General features: G+C 36.8%; 1 protein-coding gene across 1 annotated transcript; it reads right to left on the bottom strand.

The window, feature by feature from the left end:
• Nucleotides 1–19,978: 19,978 nt before the first annotated feature.
• Nucleotides 19,979–20,941, bottom strand: LOC143643593 (olfactory receptor 52N2). The gene has a single exon (XM_077112204.1). The coding sequence runs from the start codon at nt 20,939–20,941 to the stop codon at nt 19,979–19,981; it is 963 nt and encodes a 320-aa protein (XP_076968319.1).
• Nucleotides 20,942–21,188: the final 247 nt, after the last annotated feature.

Genomic DNA, 21,188 nt, shown 5'->3' with positions numbered 1-21,188 from the left:
ATGTCCTTCAAAAATGAGGGGGAAATTAAAATATTTTCAGATATATAATCATTGAGAGAATTTGTGATTAAGAGACTGACTCTGCCAAAAATACTAAAGGGAGTACTACAGAGAGATGGGAAAAGGCAGGAGAGAGAGGACTGGAGAAGAGTATAGAAATGAAGACTATCAGTAATGGTAAAAAGAGAAAAAAATCAGTTATGACATGTAAAATCCAAAAGACAATATGGTGGTAGTTGGAAGTTCTGCCTTTATAACGATAACATTAAATGTTAATGGATTAAACTCCCCAATCAAAAAACATAGACTAGCAAAATGGTTTTAAAAACAGGACCCATCTATATGCTGTCTACAGGAGACTCATTTTAGAGCCAAGGACAAAATAGTCTGAAAGTGAAAGGTTTGGAAAAAATATTTCTTGCAAACAACAAGTAAAAAAGAGCAGGAGTAGCTATATTAATATCTGACAAATTAGACTTCAAGTGTTTTTACAATTATAAAGACAAAGAAGAACACTATGTATTAATAAAAGAAAAGAAACAATTAAACAAGAGGACATAGCAATTATAAATATTTATGTACCAAGCCAGAGTGCTCCAAAGTACATGAAGCAAACGGTGACAACACTGAAAGGAGAAATAGATTCCTCTACCATAATAACTAGAGACTTCAATTCCCTGCTCTCATCAATGCATAGAACATCTAGACAGAGGATCAATAAGGAAATAAAGAATTTGAATAATGTGACATGTGAACTAGACTTAACAGACATTTACAGAACATTAGACCCCACAATAAAAGGATATGCATTTTTCTCAAGTGCTCATTGATCATTCTCAAGAATAGACCATATGCTAGGTCACAAAGCAAGTCTCAATAAATTTTAAAGGACTGAAATCATACAAAATACTTTCTCAGATCATAATGGAATGAAATTGGAAATCAATAACAGGCCAAGGGCCAAAAAATGCATGGATATATGGAGGCTAAACAACACACTCTTCAACAGGCAGTGGGTCAAGGATGAATTTACAAGAGAAAATGGTAAATATCTCAAGGCAAATGAAAATGGAAACACAACATATCAAAATTTATGGGATGCTGCAAAGGCAGTGCTAAATGGAAATTTTATTGCCTTAAATGTCTATATTAAAAAAGAAAAAATAACTAAAATTGAGGAATTAACTGTTCACTTGGAAGAACAAGAGAAAGAAGGGAAAACTAACCAAAAGTAAACAAAAGGAAAGAAATGATTAAAGCAGAAGTAAATGAAATTGAGAAAATGAAAACAATTGAGAAAATCAGCAAACCCAGAAGTTGGTTCTATGAGAAAATCAATAAAACTGACACTTTTAGTTAGGTTGACAAAAAAAAGAGAGAGAGAGAGGATGCAAACAAAGAAAATCAGAAATGGAAGAGGAGACATAACCAATGGTTCCACAGAAATAAAGGAGGTAATGTGAGGATACTATGAGCAACTAAATGCTAATAAACTAGACAACTTAGATGAAATGGAAAAATTCCTGGAAAAGCATGAACAACCAACATTTACTCAAGAAGAAATAGATGACCTCAACGAACCAGTCACAATAAAGACATTGAATCAGACAAGAATCTCTCAAAAGAGAAAAATCCAGGACCAGATGTCTTCACATGTAAATTCTACCAAACATTCAAGAAAGAATTAGTGCTATTTCTGCTCAAACTCTTCAAAACAACTGAAGAGGAGAGAAAGCTGTCTAACTCATTCTATGAAGCCAACATCACCCTTATTACAAAGGCAGAAAAAATACAAAAAATAAAGAAAATTACAGACCAATCTCTCAAATGAATATAGATATAAAATCCTCAACAACATATTTACAACTGCAATCTAGCAGCACATTAAAAGAATTACACACCATGACCAAATGGGATTTATTCCAGATAATTAAAGATACTCAACATAAGGAAATCAATTAATGTAATACACTGTGTCAACAAATCAAAGCAGAAAAAACACATGACCATCTCAATTGATGCAGAAAAGGCATTTGAAAGAATTCAACATCCTTTCTTAATGAAAACTTCAAAGGTTAGGCATAGAAGTGAACTTTCTCAACATGATAAAGGGAATATATAAAACACCCAGAGCTAACATCATCTTCAATGGAAGAAGACTGAAGCTTTTCCTCTAAGATCAGAAACAAGACAAGAATGTCCACTGTCACAGTTATTACTCAACATTGTGTTGGAAGCTCTATCCACACTAATTAGAAAACAAAAAGAAATAAAAGGCATCCAAATTCAAAAGCAATAAGTAAAACTCTCACTATTTGTAGATGATATGATACTATATGTCAGAAACCCTGAAAATTCTACAGTAAATCTACTAGAACTAATAAATGAGTACATCAAAGTGGCAGGGTTCAAGATCAACACCCAAAAATCAGTAATGTTTCTATACACTTGCAATGAGCAATCTGAGGAAGAAAACAAAACAAAACAAAATCCATTTACAACAGCAGCCAAAAGAATAAAATATTTAGGAATAAATTTAACTAAGGATACAAAAGATGTATACACAGAAAATATAAGAAATTACTAAAAGATTCATTTCTCCAGAACCTTGAGAAATAAATTCATGAGAGTAGCTCCATCATCCCTGAAGAGCTCTGTAGTCACCCTTCTCTAAAGATCAGATATTTTTGTGGGAATATTGTCACTTAGCTGGAATCCTTAAACACAATGGGGATGATCAGATCCTGAGTTGGCAGAAGCAATGTGACAACAGTTAATTACCAAAGACAAGGTGGGCATGGCCACCATAATAGACAGAGGATTCAAAGCAGCAGCTAAAATAATCTCACTTGCAGAGACTTGTGGCATTGGCTAGTAGATCATGGGGTACCTAGAAGTAAAATAGATGGGCAGGGTTTGAGTTTGCAAGCTACCAGAATGCAATATACCAGAAACAGAATGGGTTTTGCAAGGGGTAATAGATTAAGTTGCAAGTTTATGGTTCTAAGGCCATGAAAATATCCAAATTAAAGCATCTATAAAAATGTCCAAATTAAGGCAACAACGAGAAGTGACCTTCACTCAGTAAAGACCAATGAAGTTCAGGGTTTCTCTCTCAACTGGAGAGATGCATTACAAACATGGTAACAATCATGTTTCCTGGGGCTCCCTAGGGGAATATTCCTTCTTCAGATCCAAAGGTCTCTGTCTGCATGAGCTCTATGGTTCTTGTGGCTCTGAAGCTTTTTCCAAGATACTTCCTCTTGTAAGGGATTCCAGTAAACTAATCAAGACCCACCTGAAATGGGTGGAGTCAAATCTCCTTCTAATCAAAGGTTAATCCCACAATTGGGTGCGTCACATCTTCAAGGAGATAATCTAATGAATCTCCCAATCTACAGAGATGAATAGGGATTAAAAGAAATGGCTGTTTCCACAAAATGTATCAGGATGAAAATATGGCTTTTCTAGGGTACATAATCCTTTCAAACCAGCACAAGCAGTCTAAAAATTCAAGTTTGAGCTGTATAAGCAGAAGATTTCTAGGTCAAGTGAACATAAGTCTAACCTGAATTATAAAAATAGAGAGTCATGGCACCTTAATCAACTCCCAGACCTGAATCAGTTTACAGACTCAGAGCCCCCCAAATGAGGGGAGGGCTGGGTATCTTTAGGGAAGGAAACCTTTCAGCACCTTACCCCTGCTCCTAAAGTTTTTCAATCAAGAGCTTAAGTTGTCATGCAGCTTTATGTATCTCCAGGCTCTATGTGCCCCAAATTTACAGTTAACCTTCCCCCAGCCTTCCTCAAGGAGACCTAAGGCATTTAACCAGGGTGTCTGTGCACTGATGAAAAGGAAATTATCAGATATTTTGGGTATTATTAAGACACTGGTTTCAGAAGGGGCATTAATGCCTAAATACCCAAAACATCACTCTGGTCCACTGGTCATGGTAGGGGTTTATGGAGGTCAGGTGATTGACACAGTTTTAGCTCAGTTCCATCTCACAGTGGGTCTGGTCCCCACACACAATCTGTGGTCATTTCCCCAATTCGAGAATTCATAATTGGAAAGAACCAACTCAGCAATAGGCAGAATCCCCACACTCATTCTCTGACACATGGAGTAAGGGCTTTTATGGTAGAAAAGGACAGTAGGAAGCCACTAGAACTGCCACTACCTATCAAAATAGTGAATCAGAAGCAATGCCATAATCCAGAATAGATTGCAGAAATTAGTATCACTCTTAAGGACTTCAAGGATACAGGGGTGGTGATTCCCACCACATTCCCATTAAACTCTCCTACTTGGCCTCTGCAGAAAACAGATGGGTCTTGGAGGGTGACAGTGGATTATCATAAACTTAACCAGGTGATGACTCCAATTGTAGCTGCTGTCTCAGATGTGGTAAGATTGCTTGAGCAAATCCACAAATTCCCTGCTAACTGGCATGCAGCTATTGATCTGGTAAATGCTTTTTCTCAATTGCTATCAGTAAGGACCACCAGAAACAGTTTGCATTCAGCTAGCAAGGCCTGCCATATATGTTCACTTTCATGCCTCAGGGACATGTTAACTCTCCAGCCCTGTGTCACAATCTTGTCCATGGGGAACTTGATTGTTTCTCCCTCTCACAAGACGTAACACTGGTCCATATACTTATGATATCATACTGATTGGACCCAGTGAGCAAGAACTGGCAACTACCCTAGACTTATGTATAAGGCATTTGTGTGTCAGGGGATGAGAGATAAGCCCAACAAAAATACAGGGGCCTTATACCTCAGTGAAATTTCTAAGTGTCCAGTGGTGTGTGGCATGTTGAGATATCCCTTCTAAGGTGAAGGATAAGCTGTCCCATCTAGCCCCTCTTATTACCAAAAAAAAGAGGTGCAACACCTAGTTGACCTCTTTGGATTTGGATACCTCACTTGGTTGTGACATTCTAACCAATTTACCAAGTGATCAGAAAAGCTACCGGTTTTGATGGAGGTCCAGAAAGAGAGGAGGTTCTCCAACAGGTCCAGGCTGCTGTGAAAGCTGCTCTACCATTTGGACCATATGATCCAGCAGATTCAATGGTGCTGGGAGTGTCAATGGCAAATAAGGATACTGTCTGGAGCCTTTGGCAGGCCTTGATAGGAGAATCACAACAAGGCCCATAGGATTTGGGAGCAAAGCCTTACCATACACTGCAGATAACTGCTCTCATTTTGAGAAAGAGTTCTTAGCTTCCTACAAGGCTTTAGTAGAGACTGAACACTTAACCATGGGTTACCAAGTTACCATGAGACCTGAATTGTCTATCATGATCTGGGTGTTTTCTGACTCACCAAGCCAAAAAGTTAGGCATACACAGCACCACTCCATCATAAAATGAAAATTGTGTATTTCCATTAGGGCTAGAGCAGGTCCTGAAGGCACAAGTAAGCTATTTGAGGAAATGGCCTAAAGGTGCATGGCCCCCAGTTTTGATGCATTGCTTTCTCCTTCCCAGACCAAAGTTATGGCCTCTTCGGGAGTTTCTTACAGTCAATTGACTGAGGAAGAGAAAACTCAGGCCTGGCTTGCAGGTGGTTCTGCACGATATATAAAGACCACCTGGAATTGGACAGCTGTAGCACTACAACCTCATTCTGGATATCCTTAAAAACAGTGGTGAGGGGAAATCTTCCCAATGGGTAGTACTTTGAATTGTGCCCCTGGCTGTTCTTATTGCTTGGAAGGAGAACTGGCCATAGGTGCATTTGTATACTGACTCATGGGCTGTTGCTAATGGCTTGGCTGGATTGTCAGGGACTTGGAAGGAGCATGATTGGAAAACTGGTGACAAAAGCCTGGGGAAGAGGTATGTGGATAGACCTTTCCGTGAAGGCAAAGAACTTGACGATACTTGTGTCTTATGTGAATGCTCACCAGAGGGTGACTTCAGAAGAGGAATGTTTTAATAAACAAGTGAATAAGATGACCCATCCTGTGGATATAAGTCATCCTCTTTCTTCAGCCACCCATATCATTGCTCAATGGGCACAGTGGTAGGGATGAAGGTTTTGCATGAGTTCAGCAATGTGGACCTCTACTCTCCAATGCTGACCTGGGTGCAGCCATTGTTGAGTGTCCACTATCAGAGACTATCAGAGACTCATGCTCAGTTCTCAATATGAGACAATTCCCTGAAGTGATCAGCCTGCTACCTGGTGGCAAGTTGGATATGGGTTTGCATTCTCTGCATGCAATACTTCTGCCAAAACTACCTTATGTGGACTTAAAGAATGCCTTATCCACTATCATGGTATTCCATGGGGCATTGCTTTCTGATCAAGGAACCCACTTCACAGGAGATGTAATGCAGGAATGGGCACATGCTCATGGAATTCTCTGGTCTTACCATGTTCCCCATCATCCAGTGAAAGCTGGTTTGATAGAGTGGGGGATGGCCTTTTCAAGACCCAATTACAATGCAAACTAGGTGCTAATACTTTGCAGGGCTGGGGAAATGTTCGCCAGGAGGCTGTCTATGCTCTGAATCAGAGTCCACTGTATGGTGCTCTTTCTCCCATAACCAGGATTCACAGGTCCAGGAATCAAGGGGTGGAAATGTGATTGTTACCAGTCAGTAAAACCCTTAGTGATCTACTAACAAATTTTTGCTTCCTGTCCCTGAAACCTTAAGCTCTACTCATCTACACATCTTAGCTCCAAAAGGAGTGTTCCTCCCAGGGCATACAACATTGATTTCATTGATCTGGAAATTAATTCTGCCATCTGGTCACTTTGGGCTTCTCAGGTCACTGAATCAACAGGCACAGAAGGGGATAAATATTCTACCTGGGGTGATTGATCCTGACTATTGACTATCAAAGGGGAATAGGACTGCAACTCTACAATGGAGGTAGGGAGAGTTTTCCTGGAATACAAGAGACCCCCTAGGGATCTCTTAGTGCTACCATGCGCTGTGAGTAAAGCAATGGAAAACTTTAACAACCCAATCCAGGCAGGACTATCAATGGCCCAGAAACTTCAGGAATGAAGGTCAGGGTCACCCTACCCAGCATAGAACCATGACCAGCTGGCATGCTTGCTGAAGGTAAAGGGAACATGGAAAGTATAGAAGAAGAAGGTAATGATAAAATATGAACTACAACTACATGACCAGTTACAAAAACAAGAACTGTGACTATATGAATATTTGTTATGAGTATGTTTGCACTTATACATAAGCAAATATCTCATTTTCCTCTTATCATCTGACATAACTTGGATTGTTCATTCTATATTATTTAAGTCATAATATATGAAGTTTAAGAGTGAATCTTACCTAAACACTTGCATCCTATTCTGGAGAGATGTAGTGCATTTCTGGTTGTATGCAGGACAGTTGAGTATTGTTAGGCAAAACATATGATTGTTATTGTGTTTCATATGGAAATTAAGTGGGTTTCAAGGTGATGTGTATAAATGTCAAATTGAAAAAGGGTGAACTGTGATTGTTTGTTTCTGGTGTCAACTTGACCAAGTGATCATGCCCAGCTGTCTAGTCAGGCAAGCACTGGCCTGACTTTTGCTGCAATGATATTTCATGGCTGGCTGATTAAATAATCAGTGAGCTGATTGCATCTGTGGTGATTATAACTGAGGTCAACTTAGACATGCCTCCCACAATAAGATAATTCAATCAGTTGAAGGCTTTTAATGAAGAAGAGAGACACTTTCACTGCTTCTTCAACCAGTGATCCTCTCCTCTGGAGTTCATCCAGACCCTTCATTGGAGTTGCCAGCCTCACAGCCTGCCTTATGGATTTTGGACACTTCCTTTCCTACAGTTGTGTATGACATCTTTATAAATCTCATATTTACAGGTCTCTCTTGTTGGTTCTGTTTCTCTAGAGAACCTAGACTAACACAGTGTGTTGTGAAATAAAATGGGAACTATAATCATTCATATATAATCACTTTTTAAAAATATACATAAGTAAAATATGGATCTTTTTTACCTTCTTGACTATTTGGCTCTTTCTCTACTTACAAGTGGTTAATTAAATGCCACTTTTCAGTAATGAATTTCCTTCCCTCAGTTTAGATTATGTCCAAATGTTATGCTTTCATTACACCTACCATGTGGCAAACTGTCATCCAGGTGCTTGAGGTACATAAATAAATAAATCAGGTAAAGATCCCTGCCTTCATGGAGCTAATATCCTAGAGAGAAAGGTGGGGGAAGCATATAGTAAAGAGTAAACATGTAGAATTTAATATAAATTAGGGACAGATTCATGCTATGAATTAAATGATTGTAGGATAAAGGGAACTTTTAAATATGATAGTCAGATTAGACATATTTGATACGGTGATATTTGCACAAGGAATTGGTGCCTCATTCACAGAGGGAGCCAATTTGGCACTTAGATTATGAACTATTTAATTGCTAAAATTTGTTTTCAGGTTTTTGTAGGAGACATTTGTTAAGGTGAGTTAGAAAATGAGCAGTAATGGTATTTTTTTCATGAGACAGTGTACATTTGTGAAGTACTTTGAGATATATTTAATAATTTGATGTCAGCATTCCATATGCGAATAACCTATTCTCTCAAAAGACTCTTGGTTTGAACTAGTGCAGGATTATCATAAGGATTATCATATCCTTATCCCAATTATTTTCTTTAACTTTTACAACTTTCAATATCCATTCCACCTGTAGTTTTTATTTATCCAGACTGCACATAAACAGAAATATATTTCATAATAAATTCACAAAGCTTTTGAACCTGCAGACTTCCTTCCAATAACAGTATTCATGAAGGGTAGAAAGACAGAGATACTACAAAATAATGAAGCAAAGAAGAAGTTTATGCTTAGGTTTGGAACACAACCAGATATCTATACACTTTATACTCAGAAAATATAAATGATGATTTTATAATCTGCCTAAAATCTCACAGTCAAATTCTGCACTATCTTCACAGGTCAGAAAAGCCCCAGATTTGAAATACAATCAGATTTTCAATATTTAAGGAATTTATAGCCAGAAAAAAATCTCAAATCTTCCACAACGTTATTCTCAAGTACTAAATAATACTGGGAATTTGCTAGTTTACAAAATTAAGTTATGGCTTCTAAAAAGAAAAACTACTTCATGGTTCTATTTATTTAAATGTTACTTTCATATTTAAAGGTCTTACAAGTGTCATTTCTTTTATGAGGACTGCTTAGGTCATTCTTTATCAATCTGCTTTTCAAATGCTGCCAGCATTTTTATTCCATTATTACTACTGTGTTATACTATGACCTAGACATGCATTTTAATTAGAATACAAATTCTTTGACGTTAAGAATTAAGTTTCTCTATTTATGACAGCATTTACTAACAAAAATATAGTGATTGACATTAACAAAGTCACAAATTCTTCCACATACTAAGGTAACAAATGGTCAAGTAACCAAGATTTTTTTTAAATCCAGATAATCAAGGTAATAATAAATCCATTCTGGGGCAGAATGAAGCCGGCTTGTTGAAAATTTTAGGTGTGGGCCATGGAATTTTGAGAGTTCCTATGCTCTTCTTTAACTATTTCCAATTATTAGATTTATTTTACTAAAAGCTGTGACCAGGGCCATGGGAAAGCATCTCTGTTTTTTCCAGAAGCAGCCCTTTGGCAGTTTTCTGCTGCCTTAGGGAAATTCCAGGGGTGGTTTCTTTTTAATGCCCAGGTTTACTTACAGTAATTACAAATCTAAAGTTTTGAATCTTGCTGCTCAGAGAGATTTTTATCTTTTTATTTTACAAGTGCCAATTTATATATTACACAATCTCCTATGTTCTAGGCATGATTCTAAATTCTTGGAATGGATTAAGTATTATATCCTTACAACAGTATTGTTTTCTCCATTTTATAGATAAGGAAACTGAGGGATGGAGGGGTTCAATAACTTGCCTACAACACCATAGATAAAAAGTGAGGGATTTGAGAATTAAAGCCCTTTTATGAGGGATGAATAGTCAACGCTATTTTTAAAATAGTTTTATTGAAATATATTCACATACCATACAAACCATGCAAAATGTACAATCATTGGCTTCTGTCATAATTACAGAGTTGTGCATTTATCATTACAATCATTTTAGAATGTTTTCATTACCCCAAAAAGAAAAGCTCCATACTCCTTCACAGTGACTTCCCAACCCCTCCAGCCCTTCCGAATTTAACAAAACCACTATTCTAAATCTCTCTCTATAGATTTATTTATATTCACATTCAATCATACAACATATGGTTCTGTGTGTCTGGTTTCTTTCAATTAGTATAATTTTTATTTTAAGTATTGTAATATTTTAATTAGAGAATTTTTAGGTCTATATAAAACATGCTGAAAACATGTCATTCCCATATACCCCTTAATGTTGGAACTTCATATAGTTATGGTACTTTTTTACAATTGATAGGAGAATATTAAAATATTACTGTTAAAATACTCTATACTTTCTTTTAGGTGTGTTTTTATCCATATAGCACCCTATTATTAACACTTTGTAATAGTGTTGTACATTTGTTATAATTCATGAAAGAAAATTCCTGTTTTTGTACTATTAACAATAGTCATTGCCCACAAAAGGGTACACTGTGTTATGCAGTTACATTTTTTATTCTCTAGCTTTCCTTCTAGTAACATACATGACCCCAAACTTCCCCTTTCTCTATCATCATTCTGTCTCTTGGTAATCTATATCCTAGACTTTAACTGTATTATGATTAAATCACATTAGTGAGATAATACAATATTTGTCCTTTTGTTTTTTGGTTTATTTAACTCAACATAATGTCTTCAAGTTTCATTCATGCTATTGCATCAGGACTTCACTACTTACAGCTGAATAATGGTATGCATACATCACATTTCATGTTTGCATTCATCTGTTATGGACACTTGGCATGCTTTCATCTTTTGGCAAGAGTGGATAATGCCAATATGAACATCGATGAGTAAATGTCCATTTGAGTTCCTGCTTTCAGTTCTTCTGAGTACATACCTACTAGCGGGATTGCTGGCTTATATGGCAATTCTATATTTCTCTTCCTGAGGAACAGCCAGACTGTCTTCCATAACTGCTGCACCATTTTGTATTCCCACTAACAATGAAAGAGTGTTTCTTTTTCTCCACATCCTCCAAAATACTTGTAGTTAGCTGTCTTTTTTAATAATGGTCATTCTCATAGTTGTGAAATGATATTGCACTGTGAATTTGATTTCCATTTCTTCAATAGCTAGTGATGTTGGGCACCTTTTCATGTGATTGTGAGCCATTTGTACTTCCTTTTTGGAAAACTGTCTATTCAAGTCTTTTACCCATTTTTAAATTGGGTTGTCTTTTTATTGTGGAACTATAGGATTCTTTTATATTCTGGATATTGAACCCTTATAGGATTTGTGGTTTCCAAATATTTTCCTCCATTGAGTATGGTGCCTTTTCACTTTCTTCACAAATTCCTTTGAAACACAAAAGTTTTTCATTTTGAGAGGTTCCATTTATCTATTTTTTTCATTTTTTGCTTGTGTTTTGGGTATAAAGTTTAAGTAACCATTGCCTACTATAAGATCTTAATGATGATTCTTTCCACTAGGAGTTTTATCATCCTGGTTCTTATATTTAGATTTTTTATAGATTTTGAGTTAATTTTTGTCTGAGATGTGAAATAGAAGACCTCTTTCACTATTTTGGATGTGGTTATATAGTTATCCTAGCACTCTTTGTTGAATAGTTGTGTGGACTCGGCAACCTTGTCAAACGTCAATTGGCCATAGATGTGAGAGTCTATTTTTGAACTCTCAATTCAATTCTATTACTCAGTATTTCAATAGTTGTGCCAGGACCATGCTGTTTTGATCATTGTACCTGTTTAATGTAATTATTTTTAGTTGCTATCGTAAGTGGAATTGTTTCTTTGCTTTCTCTTCAGTGTATAGAAACACTACTGATTTTTGTGTGTTAATCTTGTATCTTGCCACTTTGAAGGACTCATTTATTATCATTTATTAGCTTTGTAGTTCTTTGTAGAGTTTTCAGAACTTCTATATACAGAAGCATGTCATCTAAAAATAGCAAAAGTTTTACTTCTTCCTTTCCAATTTGGATCCTTTTATTTCTTTTTCTTTTTCTTTTCTTGTAGCTGATCTGGCTAGAAAATTTGCCACAATGTTGAAATAGTGATGACAATGGGCATCCTTGTCTTGTTCTTGATATCAGAGGGAAAGCTTTCAGTCTTTACCATTGTGAACAGTGTTTACTGTGGGTTTTACATGTATGCCTTTTGTCATGTTTTCAAAGTTTCCTTCTATTCTTATTTTTTGAAATATTTTTATCCAAAAAGGATGCTGGATTTTGTCAAATGCCGTTTATGCATCAATCAACATGATCATATGTTTTTCCCCTTCAATTTATTAATGTGGTGTATTATATTAATTGATTTTCTTGTGTTGAACCACCTTAACTGAAAGAAAACTCAGTTGCTCATGGTGTATCATTCTTTTAATGTGCTATTGGAGTCTCTTTGCACATATTTGGTTGAGGACTTTGAGCCTATATTCATACTACAAATTGGTCTGTAATTTTATTTTCTTGTAGTATTATTATCTGGGCTTGGTATAAGGTAATGTTGATCTCATAGAATTAGTCAGGTAGTATTATTTCCTGTTTAAGGTTATGGAAGACTTTGAGCAAGGTCAGAATTAATTCTCTTTTTTCCAACGATTGGTAGAATTCACTTGTGAGACCACTTTCCCTGGGCTTTTCTTTTTTGTGAGATTTTTCATGACTGATTCAATCTCTTTATTTGTATTAGGTCTGCTGAGGCCTTCTATTTCTTCTAGAATCAGTGTAGGTTGTTTATGTGTTCCTAGGAATTTGTCCATTTTATCTAAATTGTCTAATTTGTTGGCATACAGTTGTTGATAGTGTGCTCATATGAATCTTTTTATTTCTATGGCATCAGTAGTAATGCCCCTCTTCTCATTTCTGATTTCCTTTAAGACTTCTCTTTTTTCTTCAGTTTAGGAAAGGATTTTTTAAATGTGTTGATCCTCTAAAAGAACCGAGTTTTGATTGTTCTTTTATTCTGTTTCATTTAGTTGTGTTCTAATCTTTGTTATTTCTTTCCTACTGCTTGTTTTGTGATTAGTTTGCTGTTCTTCTTCTACTTTGTCCAAGTTTGCAATTAGATGTTTCATTTTAGCTCTTTCTTGTTTTTCAATATGTGTAAGGCTATAAATGTTCCTCTCAACACTGCTTTCTCTGCATCCCATAAGTTTTAATATGCTGTGTTCTCATTTTCATTTGTCTCATTATGCTTACTGATTTCTTTTGCAATTTCTTCTTCTTCTTCTTTTTTGTTTTTTTGACATGGGCAGGCACCAGGAATCGAACCCGGGTCTCCAGTATGGCAGGCAAGTGAGCCACCGCGGCCCACACTGCAATTTCTTCCTTGACACACTGATTGCTTAATAATATGTCTTTTAATAACCTCAGTATATTTATGGGTTTTCCAATTCTCCACCTGTTCTTAATTTCCACCTTCATTCAATTATGGTCAGAGAAAGTATTTTGTTTAATTTCAATCATTTTACTTTTATTCAGACTTGTTTTGCGAACCAACACATCACAAGTGGTCTCTGAGCATTTGAGAAAAATGTATATTCTGCTGTTGTGGAGTACAATGTTCTGTATATGTCTGTTATGTCTAATTCATTATTTATATTGCTCAATTCCTCTGTTTCTATTTGTCTTCTGTCCAGATGTTCTAACTATTGATGGGAGTCAGGTATTGACATTTCAAACTATTAGAGATGTCTTTTTATCCCTACAATTTTGTCACTATTTGTCTCATGTGTTTTGTGCACCATGATTAGGTGCATAGATATTTATGTTTATTTCTCTTGGTGTATTGCCCCCTTTATTAATATATGGTGGCCTTCTTTGTGTATTATAACAGTTTTGCATTTTAAGTCTGTGTTGTCCAATATTCAAATAGCTACCCCATCTCATTTTTGGATACTGTTTGCATGGCACATTTATTGCAGCCTTTCACTTTCAACCTGCTTGTGCCCTTGAATCTAAGGTGAGTCTCTTAAAGACAGCATATAGAATGCTCAGAGTTTTTTAGCCATTCTGCCAATCTGTGTCTTTTGATTGAGAAGTTTAATGGATTAAAATTCATTGTTATTACTGTAAAAGCAGTACTTACTTCAAGCATTTTATCCTTTGTGTTTTTGCATGTCATATCTTATTTTTGTCTCTTTTTCATTCTTCTAGTTACCCATACTGATAATCTTCATGTCTACAAATTCCTCTAAGCCTCTCTCTCTCTCTCCTCTCTTTTGTGTGCCTGCAGAACTCCCTTTTGTATGTCTTGTTGGTCAGGTCTCTTCTTGAATCATTTTTTAATATTTAAACTCTTCCTCATTTTTGAAGAGCAGTTTTTACCCATAAAGAATTCTTCGCATGCAGTTTTTCTCCTACAGTAACTTAAGTCTATAATACATTGCCTTCTCTCCTAAATGCATTCTGATGAGGAATCAGCATTTAATCTAATTGTGCTTTTCTTGATATCTGATCAATTACTTCTCTTTAGTTGCTTTCAGGATTCTCTCATATCTTTGGCATTTGACATTCTGATTTGTATATGTCACGGGGTGGGTCTATTAGTATCTATTCAGTTTGGAGTAGGTTATCCTTCTTAGACATGCATATTGATGTCTTTCACAAAAGTTGGGATATTTTCACCCTTGTTTCCTGTTATTTTTCCCTTTTCTCCACCATCTGGGACACCCATGACATGCATGTTTGCCTGCTTCATGATATCATTCAATTCCCTGAGGCCTTGCTAATTTTTTCCATTCTTTTCTCTATCTGTTATTCTGTCTATAAGGTTTTGATTGTCCTATTTTCCAGTTTGCTGATTCTTTTCCTACCTGCTTATATTTGTTGTTGTATTCCTCTATATCATCTTTTTAATCTCTTCTATTAGTTCCTTTCATTCCTATAAGTTTTGTTATGTTTCTTTTCATACTTTCAAATTATTCTTTATGGTCTTTGTTTTGGTTTTCTAAAGCTGCTGGAATGCAATGTAGCAAAAATGGGTTGGCTTTTACAATGAGAATTTATTAAATAACAATTTACAGATCTTAGACTATGAAAATATCCAAATTAAGCCATCAACAGGATGATACTCTGCACTTTGAAAAAAGACTGCTGGCATCTGGGACACCTCTGTCACATGGGAAGACACATGGCTGGCGTCTGCTGGTCATTCATACTCAGATTTCATTGCTTTTGCCTTCTGGCTCTAGAGGCCTCTTTTTTAAGCCTCTGTGGATCCTCTCTTAGCATCTCTGGGGCTTTTTCTCTAAGCTCTCTGCAAACTTTTCTGGTTGTTTCTCTTTCTGAGTTCTGTGCGATTTTTCTGTTTTGTTTGTTAATCCTCAAAACCGACTCCAGTAAAAGAATTAAGACCCACCTTGAATGAGGAGGGTGTTAACATCTCAATTGAAATAACCTAACAAAAAGACCAATGCACAACAAGTCTGTCTCACAGGAGTGGATTAAAAGAACATGGCCTTTTCTGAGATACATAACAGCTTCAAACCAGCACACTCTTTCAGTATCTGTTTAATCTTTATCTATTTAGCCATATTTTCCTTCATGCTTTTGAATAGAGTCAGGAGATTTGTTTGAATCTTTGATTAGTTGTTTCAATTTCTGTGTTCCCTCTGAAGTTTTAATTTGTTCCTTTGACTAGGTCACATCTTCCTGTTTCTTAGAAAGACTTGTAGATTTTTTTGTTGATGTCTAGGTATCTGATTATCTTGATAAGTTCATTCTTAAGGTATTTTGTCCCTCCTGCCTCAGGTTTTATTGCTGATTGGCTTTGTTTTAAGTACAGTTTTTGATATTTGATTCTACTTATTCTAGACATTTAGAATTGCCCATATTCAGCTGATCACATCTGAGCCTCTCCCTAGATATGCAGTACAGTTTTTAAGATTCCAAATTAAGAATCTTACTTCTTTTACCCCTAGAAGAAAGTTCCCTTTCTTTGGCTCCTTTTCCAGGAAACTTGATCTGTATTATTTGTTTTCTTTTAGTTCTATACATTTTTATTTTCTTTTCACTCTCCTTTCATTGCTTCTAGCTGTTTTTGTCTGGAGGGAAAATTTCGGGAAGATGAACATTCTGGAGAAGACTTTCCCATGTCAGTATTTTCCAGTTAAAACAGGGCAAAGACCCCCAAAGGGCTCCAAGACAAGTTCCAAAGATCTCTAGGGAGAAGGTCAGAAAAGGCAGTCTTTTTGGCCATTTCCTGAAGCTGCACTTTCCTGGCTTGTCCAGCAGATGGCAATCTTCAGCAGAACATTCCCCTCAGCACAAGGATGCGTCTTTAAACCTCCACTGCCTTTGCCCCTGTCAGGAGCAGGGTTGTAACAATGGCCATGGTTAAAATAGGATAAAATAGCACCTCAGAACCATAATGCAGCAATGTAAACTAGGTCAATCAAACACCATTGTCAGTACCCAACCATGCCAACCCAATATCAATGTTGGGAAGGAGAGCTTCCACGTCTCTCTGTCTACAGCAGCCACCTAGGAACCTAAGGTGGCTCATCTCAAGGGGGATGGGCACCAGCTGCTGCCATTATATGAATTACTCACAGTTTTTAAATGCAGTTTGTCAGTGTTCTAGCTTGCTAGCTGCCAGAATGCAATATACCAGGAATGGAATGGCTTTTTAAAAGGGGAATTTAATAAGTTGCTAGTTTACAGTTCCAAGGCTGAGAAAATGTCCCAATTAAAACAAGTCTATAGAAATGTCCAATCAAAGGCATCCAGGGAAAGATACCTTGGTTCAAGAAGGCCGATGAAGTTCAGGGTTTCTCTCTCAAGTGAGACGGCACATGGTGAACACAGTCAGGGCTTCTCTCTTGGCTGGAAGGGCACATGGCGAATAAGGTGTCATCTGCTAGCTTTGTCTCCTGGCTTCCTGTTTCATGAAGCTCCCCGGGAGGCATTTTCCTTCTTCATCTCCAAAGGTCACTGGCTGGTGGACTCTCTGCTTCGTGGTGCTGCAGCATTCTCTGCTCTCTCTGACTCTCTCACTCTCCTCTTTTATAGGACTTCAGAAACTAATCAAGACCCACTCAAATGGGTGGAGACATGTCATCCCCTAATCCAGTTTAACAACCACTCTTGACTAAATCACATCATCCAGGGAGATAATCTCATTACAGTTTCAAACATACAGTATTGAATAGAGATTATTCTACCTTTATGAAATGAGATTTATATTAAAACATGGCTTTTCTTAGGGGGCATACTTCCTTTCAAACCAGCACAGTTAGTCTCTCTGTTTGCTCATTCCCTGGATGCTGCAAAGTGCTGCCCAGGTACCTAAGTCTCAGAACAGATGTTTCAGACAGTTTCTTCCCATCAACTGGCTATTTCTGGAGGAGGAATGAGTCCTAGAACTGTCATATTTTTAGAAGTTCTCTAAAACTTTTTTTTTTTTTTAACATGGACAGGCACAGGGAATCAAACCTGGGTCTCCAACATAGCAGGTGAGAATTCTACCTGTTGAACCACCATCGGACCACTATAAAACTTTTGATAGTGATATGATACTTAGTTTGAAAAGATAGGCCAAGAAGTTTTAGTATGCTTGGATTACATTTTAACCCATAAATATCCAATTAATCTTTCCCTAAATTTGTTGAAGCTGATAAGATATTCTATTCAAATTGTTATTCCCTTTGCTACTGGGGTAAGGTTTTATTTTTATTTTGCTCTGACTAGATTGCAAGAGATTGAGTATAATTACACGGAAAATAAATAAAGCAAAATTAAAATTGTTCTTTCTTTTTACCAGTGATGGTTGATATCATGTATCAACTTGGCTAGGTTATGATGTCTAGTTTGTCAGTCCAGCAAGCTGACCTGACTGTTACTGTGAAGGTCTTTCATAAATGCACTTGTGCATTTAGTCAGTTGATAACATCTATGGCTGATTGAATCCACAATCAACACAGCAGATTACCTTCAGCAAAGTGGGATTTCTCTTCGTTCAATAATTGGAGCTCTCAAAAGTAAGAACTGAGGATTTCCAAAGCAGAAAGAAGAATTTATGCTTCTACTTCAGTTTGTCAGCTTCGATTGGGGAATATGGACTTGCCACAATACAGAATCACCTTTTATAGAATTTCCTGTTTGGCACCTGCTTAACATGATTCAGAATTACTAGTCCCCACCATTACACAAAGCAGTTTCTGATATGTCTGTTTCTGTTTTATTTTTCTGACTAACCATGACTAATACAATCAGTAAGAGATATGTTTGTTTTTTTAATAAAATATTTTGTCTATAATTTGACATAAAATGCAATGCAGACTGCAATCAATAAACTTATCTTAGCACTTTCTTTTTTACTTGAAACATTTTGTTAACTCTGTCTAATATTATTCAGAAATACTCTGCAACATTTTATTAATCAATTACAAAATCACATCATTTATTTATTTTTCAAATAATTGTGTAGCCAATATGTCCCATGTCCTATTATGAGTATTGGAATTGTGGTAGAAAATATAAATAGATAAATAAAGTAATATTTCCTATACCATGGATTTTACGTGTAGATAGGATGATAAGTATCAAATTACTTGTGAATGGGTAATATGCTAAACTAGCAATTCAGGGTGGAAGGCAGTTCCTTTCAAACTAATAATTGATAGGGAAAGCAGAAATATTCACGTAAAGTAAAGAGAGTGGTGGATGGTGCAGGCAGAGGGCATGTGCAAAATCTCTAAGTGGAGAGGGAGCAAAAACCAGCCATAAACATATAAGGGAATTGTTTTAGAAGGGGAAGAAAATCTTACAAATAAATAAATCCACCAAATGGTTTTGCTTGATAAAAGCACAGAACATAAAACTTCTACTAAACCAAAAGATAGGATGTCTATTCTGAAAAAAGACTGGTAATGTCCCAAAGCTTAAGAGGTGAATTGTTCTCCCTTCTCATTTTACTTTAGCTATATCTCATCCTCCCTTCTATATATCCATCATCCTTATCACCATTTACCCCTCTTTCGCTGATAGTCCATGCCACTGAGTTCTTTCCATCCCTCCATGATCTTCTCTTACTGAACATGTGCTTACTTTCACTATACCTGTTTAGACATAGAAACAATTGGTAAATTCTATAAAGTGAACCAAAACCTATTGTGCAAAGGTTTTTCAATGAATTTCTCCTATTTTCTACTACCATCTTGCAACTATTTCCAGGACTCATTCTATTTCTCCTTCTAAAGTCCTTTAGAAGACTTGCTTATTCTCTGAACACTTGCTTATTCTAGGATTTCAGGGTTCTGTTCTCATGCTTATTTCCCCCATCCTTCATTTAGATTATTCTGATATAAATTTATGAATATTATTATTCATGATAGTGAAAAGTCAACACAATTTAGACAAGAAATGATCATTAAACCTGAACCAATTGTTATAAAATTATGCTTTGTAAGGAATAGTGATAAATTAAGTCACTACAAGAAGTTTTCAAAGGTATTTCGCAACAGAATGTGACATTTTAGATTACTATAACCTTGCCTCAAGAACAGGTCTTCACAGGATAAGGAAATCTATTATTCAGTATCAGTGAACACCTATTTGAGATTTACTCAACATGAAAATCATGTCAGGAGTCTAATCTTGAACCTACACTGATGAGGAATTCCTTTATAGAAAAAAGCTCCTCAAACTCAGAAGGAATATTTCTTATTTAATTAAGGATTCTACAAAAAAGAATTCCATTTATATTACATGAGCTTTCTGTAATGAATAACACTTTCTGCGATTAGATCATTTTGCTTTAAATTTACACTCAAGGGCTTCCACTAAAGCATACTTTATTTTTCTTTGTATTGTGATATTAATTCATCAATCTATTTCATCACCAAGACATCTTTATCCCTAAAAAATAACTTGAACACTCCTTCCCTAATCTGCTTAGTCTTGACTCCATAAACAATTGGGTTCAGAGTTGGGGGCAGAATCAAATAGAGATTGGCGATAATGATATGGATGTGGTGGGGAATGTTTTTTCCTCCAAAACGGTGTGTGAAAATGGTGAATAAGGCTGGAACATAGGTGATGATGATGGCACATATGTGGGAGGTACAGGTGCTGAAGGCCTTGTGACGAGCATCTGCAGAGGACAGACTCACCACCGCCCGCAAGATCATGGTGTAAGACACAGAGATACAGAAGATGTCAAAGCCCCCAATCAGAAGGGCTGCCAAGAGCCCATAGATAGCATTGACTTTGACTTTACCACAGGACACCTTGGCCACAGACATGTGGTCACAGTAGGTGTGGGGAATGAAGTTGCCCCGGCAGTAGGGCAGCCGCTTGGTGAGGAAACTGAATGGGATGATGAGCATCACACACCTCATCAAGGTGGCAAACCCAGCCTTGGCAATGACAGGGTTGGTGAGGATGGTGGCATAGCGTAAGGGGTAGCAGATGGCCACGTAGCGGTCCAGGGCCATGAGCATGAGCACGCCAGACTCCATCCCAGTCAACATGTGGACAAAAAACATCTGAGCCAGGCAGGCATTAAAGCCAATCTCCTTGAGATTGAACCAGAATATACACAGCATATTGGGTACAGTGGTAGTGCACAATGTGACATCTGTGAAGGAGAGCAGTGCCAGGAAATAGTACATGGGTCGGTGCAGAGCCTCCTCATGGATGATAAGGTGGATGAGTCCACAGTTCCCCATCACAGCAATGATGTACATGAAGCAGAATGGCAGGGAGATCCAGATGTGAGCAGCTTCCAGCCCAGGAACACCATTCAATATAAAGAATCCTGGGGTCAGGCTGGAGCTGTTAGAACCAGACATAATGTCTGATAGGAGGAAGGCATATTATATTCTTTAAAAGTTATGGTTTCCTGGAAAAGAAAATAGCTCCAAAGTGAGTGGAAATCTTGGAAGCCAGAAGTAAGAAAGTGGTTTCCTTGATAAGACTAATAACATCTTTGAAATTGTGAGTAATGATTAAGTCCTTCTAGCATCAGATTGTCTAGCCATGTTTTCTATTCTGCTTCTTATCAATGTGTGATACTGGAAAAATTTTTAGGCTCTTCAT

This window comes from Tamandua tetradactyla, chromosome 8 (assembly GCF_023851605.1).
Source record: "Tamandua tetradactyla isolate mTamTet1 chromosome 8, mTamTet1.pri, whole genome shotgun sequence".
Lineage (NCBI taxonomy): Eukaryota > Metazoa > Chordata > Mammalia > Pilosa > Myrmecophagidae > Tamandua > Tamandua tetradactyla.
Note: the sequence above shows the minus strand (reverse complement) of the source record. Positions and strands in the feature narration are given on the sequence as shown.